The sequence below is a fragment of the Palaemon carinicauda genome, chromosome 19 (assembly GCF_036898095.1).
Source record: "Palaemon carinicauda isolate YSFRI2023 chromosome 19, ASM3689809v2, whole genome shotgun sequence".
Lineage (NCBI taxonomy): Eukaryota > Metazoa > Arthropoda > Malacostraca > Decapoda > Palaemonidae > Palaemon > Palaemon carinicauda.
Genome location: NC_090743.1, coordinates 119,067,571 through 119,084,225, shown reverse-complemented (window position 1 = coordinate 119,084,225; position 16,655 = coordinate 119,067,571). Strand labels below are relative to the sequence as shown.

General features: G+C 40.2%; 2 protein-coding genes across 5 annotated transcripts in view; both read right to left on the bottom strand.

Annotated features, from left to right (window-relative positions):
- The window catches only part of LOC137658792 (pre-mRNA-splicing factor CWC25 homolog), a 585,361-nt gene that overhangs the window by 400,406 nt on the left and 168,300 nt on the right, over window positions 1-16,655 (bottom strand). The gene's annotated exons all lie outside the window — the stretch shown is intronic.
- Window positions 1-16,655, bottom strand: part of LOC137658788 (acid phosphatase type 7-like) — a 118,738-nt gene that overhangs the window by 99,857 nt on the left and 2,226 nt on the right. For all 4 annotated transcript variants that reach the window (XM_068393820.1, XM_068393819.1, XM_068393817.1 and 1 more), the window contains exons 2-4: window positions 14,614-14,757; window positions 14,089-14,283; window positions 4,405-4,537 (exon numbers count right to left, since the gene is read on the bottom strand). In XM_068393820.1, the coding sequence (XP_068249921.1) occupies window positions 4,405-4,537; window positions 14,089-14,283; window positions 14,614-14,743 (458 nt within the window). In that variant the 5' untranslated portion in view covers window positions 14,744-14,757. The remainder of the gene's footprint in view (window positions 1-4,404; window positions 4,538-14,088; window positions 14,284-14,613; window positions 14,758-16,655) is intronic.

The window sequence follows — 16,655 nt, the reverse complement described above, 5'->3', positions numbered from 1 at the left end:
TCTGCTTCAGGATGGTGCCTATCGTAGACGGATTCCGGCCATACTCCTTGGCGATCGCACTTAAACGCATGCCAGACTCGTACTTTTTAACGATTTCAAGTTTCGTCTCCATCGAGAGCATCGTCTTCTTCTTCTTTCCTTCGGCAACATTCTTGGGACCCATGGCTTCAGTAATACGTAATATAATACACTACGTAACGTTATATACAGTCTATGTATAGTAAACACTAATACAGTACAGTGCACAGTAACGAAAGTTTATTAACGATAACACGTGGCGTACGAATGTACTGTATATTAACACAAAGTCAAACAAGCGAAAGCACACAACACAATGTCTGTTAATGATACCACGGTCGGAACGAAAAGAGAGAGAGAGAGATGAACGCCCGTGCGTAGGCAAGCTGGGATAGTTGCCAACCAATAGGAAAGCAGGATCTTATGGCGTCAGCTAGCGTCTGAGTAGGGAGATAACCAATGGGTGAGCGGGAGGCTGTGAGTGAGTCTACCCAAGTTCAAAGTCTGGCGGCGCGCGCTTTTTAAAATTACTCTCGGCGAAGAGTTGGGATCTCGTAAGGTTTTCGTATCCTGAAATTTTATCCGTATCCTGGGGCATAAAAATCTTCGAATCACTTTTCGCATCCTGAATTTTTCGTAAGCAGAAACTTTCGTATCCAGAGGTATCACTGTATAGAATAATCTGGGATGGGATCAGTTGGGACTTTTAGGTTGACCAAAAGTCCCAACTCCCTGGCCAGACTCAACGTCCAATGTAGATCCTGCAGACAGCGAAGACTGGACGATGTTCTGAGAAGCCAGTCGTCCAAGTACAGGGAGGCTCGGATCCCCGATAGATGGAGGGATTTTGCCACATTCCTCATGAGCCTTGTAAACACGAGAGGCGCAGGACTAAGGCCAAAGCACAGGGCTCGAAACTGGTACCCCACATTCCTGTAAACAAACCTCAGAAACGGTTGGGAATCCGGGTGTATAGGAATGTGGAAGTATGCCTCCTGAAGGTCGAGAGAGACCATCCAGTCGCCTTCCAAAAATGCTGTCAAGACAGCCTGGTAGACTTCATCGTGAAGTTTGTCTTGACAATGAACACATTGAGCGCACTTGCCTCTTACGTACTCCTGCAGTGAACATGGCTGCCAGATCATTGGAGCCATCCCTGAGGGACTTGTTCCTGCAGAGAACGTGGCTGTCAGATCATTGGAGCCATCCCTGAAAGCCTTGTTTATGCATGACATAATTGTACAGCAAAACTTCAAACGCTCGAAAATAGCTCTGAAGTCGACCTGTAAAATCTTGGAGCGTCTCATGGCCAGGCGCCAGGGAGAGTCTATGAGGTTTGAGAAGTCTATCTGGGCAGAGGCAGGAACTCCCAAGCCGAGAACTTCTCTCGTGTCATATCAGACTCTCGCTTTATAAGCCAGCTTAAAAGTAGGGAAAGCAAAGGCTGTCTCCCCCAAACTCCTCCGTGTGATAAACCAGTCGCCTAGCAAACGTAAAGCTCTCTTAGAAGAGCGAGAGAGCACTAGCTTATAAAACAACGGCTTCGAAGTAGCTAGGCCTAGTGTAAGCTCTGACGTTTAGGCGAACGAGGAGCAGCAGTTACAAAAAGATCCGGACAAAGATCCTTAAAAATCAGCATGATTTATTTAAAGTCCATAGAGGGCTAAGCAGCTTTAGGCTCCTCTCCGTCTGACAGAGTCCTCAAGGGAATATCAGTAGGAGGAGGAACAGCAACTTCCTCATCTGAAGGAACCTTGTCCGACAATAGCCGAGTCTCAAGCAAGGGAGAGACGTACCGTGGTGGCAATGCTTTACAAGCAGATTCCACACGCACTGGTGCATTAGTAGCGGACCAGGACGCAACGCCATGTAACTGCTTGACAGTCTGTGAACTGTCAACAACAACAGGTGCGTGAGGACACACAGCGTCCACTCGAGACTGCTTTGACCGCCTAGTCTGAGCAGTCAAAACAACTCTAGAATGCGGAGGTTGACGCTCAGCGTCAAAACAAGTCAACTCCGATTGTTGGCGAACGTCCTGAACGTCAACAGGAGCATCAGCAAGTGGCCTAACGTCCAAATGTGGCTGAAAATCCACACGAGACCGCATCGAGTGTGGTTCTAAACAACCTGACTGACGTGACTTGGCTACGCCAACGTCAACAGGACGCACAAAGGAACGTTAGGGTGGCTGAAGGCCAGGATCTCGATGAGATAAACGGCTAGGCTCAACGGACTTATCGGCAGAATAGTCTTCCATAAGGGAGGCAAGCTTATTCTGCATGTCTTGCCGTACAACCCATTCAGGATCAACGGGAATGGTTGCGGTAAGAGACGAGGGTAACGTCTGTGACTGCAAAACCTTGCCTACAAAAAGACTCTCGGAGTCTGTGTTACGCTTTTGTTTAGGCGGCGAGCAGTCTTCCGATGACTGCATAGGGTCAGAGCTGTCCTAATGGTTAAAACCAGGACGCTGGACCTGTCCTGAAAGGACTGACTTTCGCTTAAAGGGCCTCGAAACCTTGTTCGACGGTTTCTTATGCGAAAAGCCTTCGGATGACGAGGAGAAAATCGTCTCTCTCGCCTTATGGTAGGGGTGATCTTGGTAAGATACACCTGATACCATAGAGGGAACGTCTGTTCGCTGATCAAGGCCTCTCGAACCCATAAGTCGTACGACATTACTTCTCCCCTGGGCTTGGGAGCTTGCAAGAGGTCCCGGACTAGGCGAACGACAGGCACGAACAGACGAACCCTCGGTCGCAACACTGATAACACTTTGCGCAATATCACTTTATCACTACGATTTTCTGTTTTGCACTTATTTCACTGAAATCGAATTTTTTAACAATTCACATTAGGTATGAATAAAACTGATTTCTACCTGAAGCACGCAATTCTACCCTCTCAAAAGGTTGTAATTGCGAAATCAGTCGTATAATGTAAGAACATTAATACCAGCAAAAAACAGTAAACATATTTTAAAATAAAAAAAAAAATCAGTGGCTGGGGAAGAGACTAAACACTAGTTCATTCAAAACTACGTTTTCAATCTCTCACCGTACAGTGCCTTGGGACGAGAATAAAAACTAAAAACGTTTTATCCTTTCTCCCCGTACAGAGACTAGGGACGAGAGTAACTCGAGAACAACGTTACTCGCTTGGGACGAGATAAAGATCGGAACGTTCTCTCTCCTCTCTCTCTCTCTCCGTCTCTATCTCTCTCTCTCTCTCTCTCTTGATTTCGCACCGAAGAGAAGAGCCCACTTACCTTTCGTCAATAAACAGATTATTTGACCAAAGGAAAAAACTGAAAAGTTTTTCAATTAAAAAGTTCCTTTAAAATAGTCTTTAAAACATTTAAGCTTTGAAAGAAAAAAGAACAAAACATCAGAATCGATTTACTCTTTCTGCAAAGTGAAACCGTGATACTCTCTCTCTCTATCGTAACGATAGAGCGCAAACTGCGTAGCATAAATAAACTAAACGTTAGTTCATCTTTGAAACAGTACGAAGACTATTCAAAGAAAAAAACTATCATAAAATATTTACTAAAAATATTTAATTTAATAAGTTTTAAATCATTAGCTCTGTAAAAGTTATTTACGATTGAAAAGGGCTCAACGTTGTTTAACTTCGGTTTCCAAGTTAGGACCGCCTACTCTCAGGAAAGGTCGCATATAAACAAATCATTAAAATTTATTTTGATGTTTATTATAAATGGAAAGCTAATCGAAGAGGCCTAATAAAGGCGGTTGAGATATAAAATATATAGAGGAAAATCTATAATTAATTTATAACGTGATAAGATAATTGCTAAAAGCCTAAAACACACTTCCGTCTAAGGGAAGGGTCGGCCATTTAAAAGTCAAAGAAAGTCCATACTCTCTTTCTTGTCATCAAAAATTAAATCTATCCAAAAACGAGTTCAAGATTTAAGATGAAGATAAAACACCTGCACAGCGAAAGCTCAAACCAAAATGAAGTACTTCACCAAATATGTTGAGAAAACTCCAGGTTCTACAGCGAGTATTGATACGTCTTGTCGTCAACGTCGACAGAGAAGAATTGAAGGGTTTGTTTACATGCAAGAGTGGTATCTGGCCGACAGTTGGCGCTGGTGGGCACACCCGCAACCTTCATAGCGATCGCTCGCGAGTTTTTTTAGTGTGTTTTCTGTCGAGCCGCAGAGTTGCAGCTATTATATATTCACCGGCTAAGTTAAATATTTAAAATAGACATTTACAGCGAAGTTTTATCAACTCTCTGTTGAAGCACTTAAAAGTCTTTAAGGAGATTTACTTTTTATGTCTTATAAAGTTTTTGAAATGTTATCATTTCAGCAGCTATAAATGGTAAAAGAAATGGGTGAACTCTTTCACCTACCTTGGGAGAGACTGAGGATTGACTGCCCCCATGTCGCCAAACATAACCACTCGGGCAGGCCAATTGGTACCATTTTTCCACGTAGTGAATGAAAATTCTTCTGACCATCCAAGGGGACTGCCACAATGGTAAACTAGAACAGGAAGAATGTAACTTTTATAATTTTATTATCTAACACAGCATTTTGGCTCTTGAAATACTTCAATCACTTATCCTAATCGTGTATAAGGTCAGTTTACAAGAATTAAAAATCAACAGCAAAATGGGTACTTTCCTTCTGGATTACGTCAGCCACATTATAAAAATGGAAATGTCCTAATTTTGTAAAAATATAATCTAATTGCCCCAATGATTATGCAATATCAACCCATGTGACTACCAAGTAAATATTCCCACATAAAAATATGACTTTCACAGCATAAAATACTGAAAAGGTGCCACATGCTGATTTAATTCTCTATTTCCTGTACATGTACCTCTTACTGAAAATATCATCATCATCATCTCCTCCCACGACATTAGACGTAAAGGGCCCCAGTTAGATTTTACCAGTCATCTCTATCTTGAGTTTTTAAATCAATACTTCTCCATTCATCATCTCATATTTCATACTTCATAGTCCTCAGCCATGTAAGCCTGGGTCTTCCAACTCTTCTAGTGCCTTGTGGAGCCCAGTTGAATGTTTGGTGAACTAATCTCTCTTTTGGGGTGAGAAGAGTATGTCCAAACCATCTCCATCTACCCCTCATCATGATCTCATACACATTTGGCACTTGAGTAATCTCATAGTTTCCTTTCCAATCATGTCCTGCCATTTAATTCCCAATATTATTCTAAGGGCTTTGTTCTCAAATCTACAAAATCTGCTGGATATTGTTTCATTGTCATACCACGATTCATGTCCATACAGTAACACCGATCTCACTAAACTGATATATAGCCTGACTTTTATATGTAATTTCAGGCAATTTGATTTCCAAACTTTTTCTTAATCTAGCCATTGTCTAATTTGCTTTTACCAATCTTTCATTAAACTAATTCTAAAGATCTTGTATTAGCGATCATAGTTATTATTATTATTATTATTATTATTATTATTATTATTATTATTATTATTAGCCAAGCTAAGACCCTAGTTGGAAGAGCAGGGTGCTATATGCCCAAGGGCTCCAACAGGGAAAAATAGCCCTATGAGGAAAAGAAAAAATGAACAATATAATAAGTAATAAAAAATGAAAATAAAATATTTTAAAAACATTAACATTAAAATATATTTGATATATGAACTATAAAAGGACTTATGTAAGCCTGTTTAACGTAAAAACATTTGCTGCGAGATTGAACTTTTGAAGTTCTACTGGTTCAACTACCCGATTAGGAAGATCATTCCCCAACTTTGTCACAGCTGGAATAAAACTTCTAGAGTACTGTGTAGTATTGAACCTCATGATGGAGAAGGCCTGACTATTAGAATTAACTGCATACCTAGTATTATGAACACAATGGAACTGTCCCGGAAAATCTGAAGGTAAAGGATGGTCCGAATTCTAAAAAATCTTATGTAACATGCACAATGAACTAATTGAACGACAGTGACAAAGATTAATATCTAGATCAGGAAAAAGAAATTTAATAGAACATAAGTTCCTTTCCAACGAATTAAGATGAGAATCAGAAGCTGAAGACCAGACAGGAGAACAATATTAGAAACAAGGTAAAATGAAAGAATTAAAACACTCCTGCAGAATAGATTGATCACCAAAAATCTTGAAAGACTTTCTCAATAAGCCAATTTTTTTGTGCAATTGAAGAAGACACATACCTAATGTGTTTATCAAAAGTAAATTTGCTGTTGAGAATCACACCTAAAATTTCAAAAGAGTAATACTAAGTTCAAGAAACATAATCAATGCTGAGATCCAGATGTTGAGGAGCCACCGTCCTTGACCTACTTACAATCATACTTTGAGTTTTGTTAGGATTCAACTTCATACCCCATAATTTGCACCACGCACTAATTTTAGCTAGATCTCTATTAAGGGATTCAGCAACCACAGATCTACATTCAGGGGATGGAATTGATGCAAAGAGAGTAACATCATCTGCATATACAAGCTTGTTTTCTAGACAAAACCACATGTCAAGTGTATATAGTATGAAAAGTAATGGGCCAAGAACACTACCCTGAGGAACACCGGATATCACATTCCTATACTCACTATGGTGCCCATCAACAACAACTCTTTGCGATCTATAACTTAAAAATTCAATAATGATGCTAAGAAACGACAAACTCACTCCCAACTGTTTGAGTTTGAAAACAAGGGCCTCATGATTAACATGGTCAAAGGCAGAACTAAAATCAAGGCCAATCATATGAACTTCCTAACCACAATCAAGGGCTTTCTGTACAGCATTGGAGATTGTTAGAAAGGCATCACATGCGCCAAGGCCTTTACGAAAATCAAATTACAAACTAGGGAACAGATGATTACCTTCAGTAAACCTCTCAAGATGTTTTGCAAAATCACGTTAAAAAAAAAAATTATTTAGTTCCTAAATAATTAAATGATTCCACCTCATTACTCATTAATCCTCTCTCCATCCAATGATACTTCATCTTCCATTGCATATTCCGTTCTCATCATCTCTGTCTTTCTTCTATTTATCGTGAGCACAACCTCACGTGATATTTCATGCATACTAGTAAGCAAGCTTTGCAAGTCACTGAAAATATACTCTTAAAAAAATTTAGAGATGTAACCTTGCTATACAGTAGAATAAATTCCTTTATTATTATTGTAGTATTATGAATAGGTTTAATGAGACACCAGTCTCATTTCAAAAACTCTCACAGAGCTTACACAAATGGCTTAGTTTTGTAAAGAGAAGATTAGTTGGTGAAAAAAATTGTTAAAAGTATAAGGCAGATAATACCACAGCTGGGAAGTAAGGGATGTTACTAAGAACCTGTAGTACCATTTATAGGTCTGACTCCAATAAAATGGACTAGTTTTATAGCATGAAAAGCAGATTGAAATCTGTAACTGATCTAAAAAAGATGGTAAACTTAAATCCTACATAAAGCAATGATTCATACATCACACAAATGAACATGAAGAATGACAGGCATTAGAATAGAACAATAACATCCTACTTCATGTTATTTTAAGAGCTTTTTTTTCTGGGAGTGAGCATGCAATCCAAAATACTAATAAACCAAAATAATTTCACCCATAAGAAATAAAGGATATGCATTTGATGCATTCCTCCCATCCATAAATAGACATACAAACTCAATTATAAAGGTTTGTAATATAATTGGTTGAACAAATTATAGCCCTTAACATCAGAAATAAATACAAATTAATAATTCACAAAAAATACATAATGACAAATTAACTTGAAACTTCACCTTTGAGGAGTCATAATAGTTTGTGGCAAGGATAAACTTTTTCCCTTGTGAGTTGGTAGAAAGGCCTCTTTTGTACTTGTTGGTAATTTCAATGCTCACCATAAGGAGTGGTTAAACCTGTTTCTCCTACTGATTGCCATAGCTTAAGAGCTTAGGACTTTGCCTTTGAGTCACTGCGAGCAAATCATAAGTAAAGCTACTCACAGGGCAGCTTGTCTGTAATGTTTCCTTCTCATGTAAGGAAAGGAAGTAATGATCCTTGGGCAGTTAAGTCTAATTGAAGCCATAGTTGTGGACCCTAGCGAAGTGGTCCGAACATCAAAAGAAGTGGTAGGGGAATTCTGGGACATAACCTGAGAATTATCAGAAAGAGAGCAAGGCTGAAGACCTCTGGGGGGTATGAGGCAAGCCTGTCTCATGAGAACAATAGGGAAAAAATGGGTTTTTTAACAGGACTGCCTCAGTGCGTGTGGAAAGGGCGCTCTTAACTCACAAATGTGTCATTCGTGTGGGGGAATAAGGGGAGACTTTCAACGCTTTCATGGATAATGCCTCAACAAGTGAAGTTATCCAGCAGAGACTCTGCCATAAAGGGCTCACCACTCAGCATGCTAGTGGGAGGCAAGGGAGATCTGTGCAAATCAGAGTAATTAGGCACTAAGGACACTGACTCATAATCATTCAGCCGATGGAGCAATAACATAAAGTACAGAACATGTATTCACAAAATTATAATCAATAATTACAAATTATTCAAGAATATCTTTACTCTCTCTTACAAAGAGAACAATGTTGGAAACCCAAGAAATATGACATATTTGGAAGTAATTTGTATTTTTCCCAACAATACAAACCTGTAGCTATTTATAGGGATTTACTTTCGGCAAAGCTGGAAGACTAGCCATAAAGACTTTTAAGCGAGGTATAACTGCCGACCCGCTGGTTAGCGGAGGATAGCGAGGGTAGCCAGCTACTCCGTTCACTCACACACCAGTGTGTCTTTCTTTCGAATACAGGAAGGATTTTCTAAGGGAACAGGTGATGGCAGGACAATTTGTATAAAGAGCTACAGGTTTGTACCTTTAGGAAAAATACAAATTACTTCCAAGTTTGTCATTTGTTCCGACACTAAATACAAACACTTTGCTATTTATAGAGATGACTCACCCATTAGGAGGATGGAAGTCCGAACCAACTGGCTTAGCATTTGACCCAGGGTTTTCCCATACAGACTTTGCACCTAATTGAAAGAAACTCTGACACCTTGCTAAAATTTCGTTCGACGCACGGATAACGGCCTCAGCAACCTGTTTGCTTGTGATACTAGCAATAAGACTGGTCTGCTAAGAGTTTTCTAAGAAAAATAAGAATTTTAGAATCAACCATAGACATTACCCAATCCCACTTTGCAAGGGGTATGGGGACGTAACAAGTTATTATTTCTAAACTAGGTTACACAAGGGAAATAGTGCTGCTCCCCAAGAGAGGGGAAGATGAAAGAAAGAAAGAACCAGTCATTCTTAACATTCACCCCACACTAGTACCGGGTAACCTATGCCCTTAACCATCTGCTACTTGTCCATCAAAGAGCCTGAGGCATTTTAAACCACTTGTTGTGCAGTCACCACAGGACCAATGGAAAACGTCTCCATATTTCTGTGGTCACATCTTGCAGGCAGAAGGCAGTGAAGTTCGTCTAATGCTTCCACACGCCCGCTTGTAGGACCTGTGTCACAGATTAGTTTCTTTTAAATGCTAGGGACGTACCAATACCCTTAACGTCATGAGCTCTAGGTCGACGAGCAGGAGGAAGGTCGGGATTCAATGCACGGTCTATGACCCTGCAAATCCAATTACAAAAGGTGTTCTTCGTGACCCTCCTCTTGACCTTCCTGGTGCTGACGAAGAGTGCAGACACTTAGGGGAGAGCTGCTGCTGTATGTTTAAGGTAATACCTCGAGTTCCTCACTGGGCAAAGAAACAGTTAATCTCATTGCCGATTCTGTAAACTCAAGATGACACTAGGGCAAACACCCTTGTGAATACCAGTGGTGCTGTGGAAAGATCGAAGCACAGCACCTTGAACTGGTATTGTCTGTTTTCGTGTATAATCCGGAGATGTTTCCTTGAAGATAGATGGACTGGGACCTGGAAGTATGCGTATTTGAGAGTCAGTGTACAAATGAAGTCTTGTGGTCTTACCACTTGTCACACCGTGTCTGCTGTCTCCATGCTGAACTGAATATGTGGAAAAAACTTGTTCAGAGCTGAGAGGTCAATGACTGGTCTCCAGCCTCCAGATGCCTTTTTCACTAGAAAGAGTCAACTGAAAAAACCTGGGGAGCCATCAAGAACCTCTTGGAGACACCTTTCTCCAACATGGTCTGGACTTCAGCCCAGAGGGCCAGCTCCTCTGCGGATCCCTTCGCGTAGGGTCTCAATGGGACTGGATCCCGAGTCAGTGGAGGGAGATATTGAATGAATGGGACATGATACCCTGAACGAATTACGGAGACTGTCCAGGATTCGGTGCCACGCTACAGCCACCTCTGCCAGCGGTGTTGCAGGCATCACCCCACTGGCGGCCAAGTGGGAGTATTGCCCTCCCTAGTGAGAGCAACCTCGACTGCTCCCTTTGCTACCCATTCCACTTCTGAAGGATTTGGAGCTCTTTGGATCTTTTGCAGGAAAGGGCTTCCTCGACATCTTTTTTGAGGACCCTGCTGTCATACTGGTTGAGGGTTTAGTGACTTGCAGCTGTCTCTTCGGTGGCAGTGAGGCCTTACCATAGGACCAGGATGTTAAGGCCCTATAGAGAAGGGAGTCCTGATTGGACTTCCTCCATTGTTCAGCCGCTCTCTCGACTTCTTTTGGCTTGAATAAGCAAGAGCTGTCCAAGGTTGAGTTCCTGAACTTGGAGACTTCAGCCTACTGGACCTGTCTGTGGAATCTTTCGATCAACGCATTCACTCACAGGTTAATCACCTGGTGAGCAAGGAACTCGATGGTCCGAGTGCCTGATAAAATGAAGGTTTCAAAGAATTCCTCGTAAAATCTTTGGATCAATCCTTAGTTCTGACAAGGTGGCCCACAGATCCTAGCCACAGATCCAGCCACTAAGTAGCCTGCATGGTGTACTTCGCTACCTTCTCCATGTTTAGGATCTGGGTCACCGGAAAGGAGGCTGAGAGGCCAGAAAACCTCTTGAATGAGACTTCCCACGAGAGAGCTTCTACAGAGGAGTACAGAGGCAAAGCTGGAAGAGGCATACCAGAGACCTGATAATATCTCCTCTACTGTACAAATGGTAGAGGGAGGAGCTTTAAGGACAAGTCTGCTCGGAGCAAACTAGAGGAGCCGGCGATCTGAGAGAAAGCCTTCTTCCTGACCGTCGTCAACCGCTTCGACCAGGGCAAAGTTGCACTGGCCTTAGGAGGTCATTGGGTGCCATATATATGGTCAAGGATAGGGTCCTTGCCCTCCTGAGGGGCTGTCTCCAGGTCAGCTAACCCATTAATGGCCATCCTGCAGGCTAGAACCTGCCAGAAGACATATTCTGACTCCTGCTCCGCCTCAGAGTTGAACTTTGGACTGGCAGCCCTGGGCAAGTAGTCATTATTGGGGTCCAGTTCATTTTCCACCTCCGAGCTCTCACCCATAGGAGCCCGGGCCGGGCCAAACTGAATGTACGTCGCTTGCAGACATCCCTGGGGAAGAATTTTTGGCTGCCCTTCATATATATTAACTAATTCTCTATTAGTTTTAAAAACATTCACATGCTTATGTCTTCCCTTTTCAAATTTCAAAATAAAATTTTTTTCATAATTCACTACTTTATTGAGACTACGTAATACTTCTACTTTTCTTTATTTTTCTGTACTGTCATCATTTCTCACTCTCTCTCTCTCTTCTTCTCTAGTGTTTTCTTATAATCATTCTTTACATAACGTGAATAAAGTTCTAATGTTACAATATTAGAACCTGAGTTGGAGCTGTCTGTACCGAGGTCCATGTTTGTATTTTCCAAGTTGTCAACAGAGGGGTTGGTTTATATAGAAGAAGCAAGCCAGGGTATCCACCTCTTATCAGAGGATGTCAGTCCTCCTATCACATGTGGCCCATTAGAGAGGGGCTGCCTCTCTTTAGGTGGGAGTACACTGGTCAGTGGGGGTAGTTAGCCCCTCCCACCGATGACTCCAATGCCTGGCGTCACCCATTACCCACAAATATGGATGTCTTGAAACCGGATCACTAGAGCCCAACTCTTAATAGACATTATCTGCACCCAATGGGATCTGCCAGAGGGTGATGGCATCTAAATGGTACAGGTTGAGATGGCATGCCATCCATCCCACACCGTGCCAAATCCGAAGAAGCAGCCAAAGTACAATCAAACAAACCAAAGTTGTCAACAAGTTCATGCCCAAGAGGAAGAGATGAGAGAATAAAAGAAATAACCAAAAGGAAAATAGAAAGGACTGCCTAATTTAGTTGGATCCACAATTGGGCACCAAGGTCCAATCCCCAGCAGCTTCAGCATCTGGGGGGCCAAGCTGGTGAAGATCCCTGAGGAGTGTCCTTCAGGTCCTGGACAGGTCTGCATGATGGACGGCTGGAAGAAGCAACACGCACACCTGAAAAGAAAAAGAAGAGAAGAAGTAACCAAAAGGGAAAATATGTTGGGAGGCAGAGAGCGGTAATATCTGTTCTCGGCGGAGCCAAATAAGAAACTGAGTCAGCCCCTCCCCCCCAACTAACAAGCAGTTATACCTCACTTAAAAGTCTTTAAGGCTAGTCTTCTAGTGTCACCAAAAGTAAATCCCTATACAGTAAATAGTGAAGGTGTAAAACACCGGAGAGGGGTTCACTCCCTCGGCTAAAGTTCCAAGTTATTGGCGCGTAGGTCTTGAAACTTGTGTCTTCTATAATTACATATATTGAACAGTATAGTGTACTGTAACTTATATATCGGATAAGGTTTTAGCTGCAAACAAAAAGGGAGCTCGTCAATAAAGAAAATACAGCAATGGTACAGGATTGCATTAATTGCAATAGAGTTCACTACAATAAATAATAGACTTACATCTTTTCCAATGCCAAGTCTATTTCAGGTTCAGTTCAAGGGAATATTCACAAATGGTGCCGTTAATCTCCTGCGAGTGATTAGTTGTCAAGCCAAATGGAGAGAGACACTCCTAGATCACCGCGTCAGTCAACACAGCAAGGCGAGCGAAGAGATGCTCGTTGGACAGCCATGCACTGCCAAGGTCCGGTCCATAACGCCACTCCGTCTGGCGCGAGATGCCCCTCTAAGCTGACTAATCATGGAGCTAGAACATCGCTATCCCCATATAAGGTTATGCTTTCGGCACTTGGAGTTGGTCCTGGAGAACGTAATAAGGGAAACTAAATTAATCTTCATGGGTTAACAAAGAACACAATAATTTCTTGGAAATACGTTATGGCGTATCTTTCAGAAGGGTTTGTATCTTGTGTTGGAACTAATTATAATTTCATGATATGCGTATGAGACTCGTATGTCCGAGTGAGGAAAAGTAGGAACCTTTCAACATGGCTGCCTCAGTACGGGGTTAAACGAGTGTCTTAACTTGAGCGTGGTGTTTTCGGGTGAAAACAAAGGAAGACTTTTGACACTTACAACAGACACATATCCGAAGAAAATAATCATCCTTCTCCTGGAACTTCTGACACAAAGATACATGTGAAATCACAAAAGAATCTATACAGATCAAAGCATCAGGTAATCAGGCTTGAGAAGTCATGACTATACAGCAGTAAGATAAGAGATCTTCCTCTTCTCTTAACCAGGAGAGAAGCAAAGCTTGGCTCGCAGAAGTTTACAGCACTGCCCAATAGTAGAGCTGCATAGTAGCCTATTATATACAGTAGTTGCAAGTTTGGCACCTTTTTCTTTCTTGCTGGTCGTAGAGGTTTGGCATAGGAGTAAACCCATATAAATGACTCCAAAGTTTGTATCCACATTGGAATAAAAAGATTACAGATGAAGAATTTTACCTAATAGGGAGTAAAGAAAGACAAAGTAAAGGACAGAAGAGAGTGGAGAGAATATTTTTCATGGCTGACACTGTAAAGGGAAAACCTGATATGAGGTTTGTTGGTAATGACAATGATTTGAAAGTTTTTGGAAATTACTTTTTTTTAATAATGAACAAGTAGTGATCTCATTAACATGACATAAGAACATCTATGAGAATAAACATTACTCAGAAAAAAAAAACATTACATACTATATTTGGTGTTAGGAGATAAGTTCTTCAGTGCAACACGATGGATCCACATTATTCTGTGCTGCCTGCCCCCATCCATAAATTTATGTAATACGCCTTGCACTCTATTATCCATCCTTTCGACGCCATATTTGACAACAGAAGAAGGTGTTTCGCTTGGTGTAAGCCATGTGACCACAACAGTATCACTGGTGTCTGTAAAAGGGGAAACTTTAGCACGTATGGTATCTCGATCACTGGTGACATATTACGATACTTAATCAGGAATGGTATCAAAACATCGAACAAGCACTTTTTTTATATAAAGTAAAACTTGATATGGTCTAAGCAGGAAAATAAAAAATTTCATCAATATCAAGAAGGAAGGAAACAAAAAGAACAAGTGACGCTTCTTTTAAAAAAAAACATTTATGAAGAACAATATACATAAAATATTAAACTAAAACCAAAATAATGTTACATTCAATACAGTCCTTTAAAACTCGTGGAGGATTACAAATACATTAGAAAATGTCAACTCCTTACCTCCTATTGAAAGATGAATCTGCTGTGGCTGGAAATCCTCTATTGTCAAGGCATTATTAATACTGCTAATCACCACGGGTGAAGACCAACTGATATGTAAAATGCTGCAGAAAATAATCCACAGTAACATGATGTCAAGTTTCCCTGTTGAAACAAAAGGAATTGATTTATCAAAAGTAGAAACTAACTATCTTGAGTATCTCAGTATTAAAAGCCTTTTATTATATTACCGTACAGGTAAGACATAAAACTTAAAATGCAAAAGTGACTTGTGATTTGGCATAACACACAAGTCATCCTGAATCTATTAATATTGATGGGTTTAGCAATCATGTAATATGGTTGTTAGTACTGTAGTTCCATTAGATCCTAAAACAGATTTGCTAGTCTAAAATTACTAAATTTTGTAACTTGCAAAGCTAAAATCCCTCTATTACACCCGTTGAGAGCTGAGATACTACCACTATTATTACTATTATTATTAGAACCTCATAAACCTCTCAAGGACCCCATTACATTGTGGATAGGAATCTTTTTATTGTTATCACCATTAAAAAGAATGGCTGTTATTTTAGTTTCATTTAGTCTAAGTCTTTCTACCTTGTTATAGATAATTTTTTTGTAATGACCTCCTTTGAGTATATCATTAAGTTGATCTATTAGTATTACTGTGTAATTCTTACTTTCCTTTGCAATTAATCCTAAGGTTTCAGAAGGATGTTTTTTAAATAGAGGAGTCTAGGCTCATTGATTATAGAGAGAATGGTGACACTTATTTTTCTTCAGGTTTTGTTTTTACTACAGCCTGTGCAATTAGTTCTTGTTAAACTGTATTAGGATTTTAAGGGCAATAACTTATTATAGGGTAGCTCAGAAATTCATTTAGTTCTCGGTTCAGTGTGTCATTACAGGCCTAGCCTAACTTTTCAAACCCTAACCTAACTCCTCAAGTGGGAACTAGGGGCTTTAATGCACTTTTTAGTAAATTCTAGTGATACAGTACATGGTATCTACCATATCTGAGTTATTATCACAGGCCCTCGATTCTATATTTACTTTGCCCGTCAACACAGATAACATCGGTCTCCCACTTTTCTAACCAATCTTTCAACTAGAATTTGCAGGGCATAAACAGAGATGGTAACCTTGATCCCCTATTTCTCTCCTCTTGATATCATAAATATTTCCAATATTGATATGTTAGCTAGATAATTTACTACTCATCTTGTGAAAGAAAACTTTACATATCATTCCCACAGTTTGCCATGACTCAGCACGTGTTAAGTTAAGGATTCCTACGAAAAGCACGATGAGGTTAATAGCTCTTTTCTAACCACGGGAGGAATAATTCACAGATTGGCCCATTTAATTTCTTATGAAAAGAAAGTTTAATTTCTGGCATTAATTCTGTGCTCAAGCATCGGGGATAGATGTGTCCTTTCAGATACAGTATTATAGTTGTTGTTCAAGGCCTAAAGTAGTCAAGATGCAAGACCTACATTAGCAAGGACATATCTCTAAGATTTGGTTATGGATTCTATTTAATCAATTCTAATATCTATTCCATGTATTGCTTCTGAATTTGAACATTTGATCTCATAACTAAAATGTTTTTCTTATTGGCATTAGCTTCAGCTACACATAAGTGAGCTACAAAAGCTATCTGTCAAAGCAATCTTCAGTGAACACAGGATGATTTTGTCCCCATCTTCTTTCAGAGCTAAAAAATCATTTTAAATCTAGAATTCGACTCCATCTTTTCACATACCTTTTCTGAAAATGGATGAAGTATTTTTGCAGAAATAGGTTCATTTTGTCCAGTAAGAGCAGTTCTGTATTATTTGGACAAAAATTAATTTATCATATGTAGCCTCCTTATTGTGTTTTGTAGGATTATGGGTCACTAATCAATCTTTGACCAAAAATGCAAAATCATTCATAATTTGAAGTTTGGTCAGAATAGCACACAAAGAATTTAATATAAATCTAATAATAGTAAAGGTAAATTATTAGACATAATGACAAAAACACATCATGTTTAG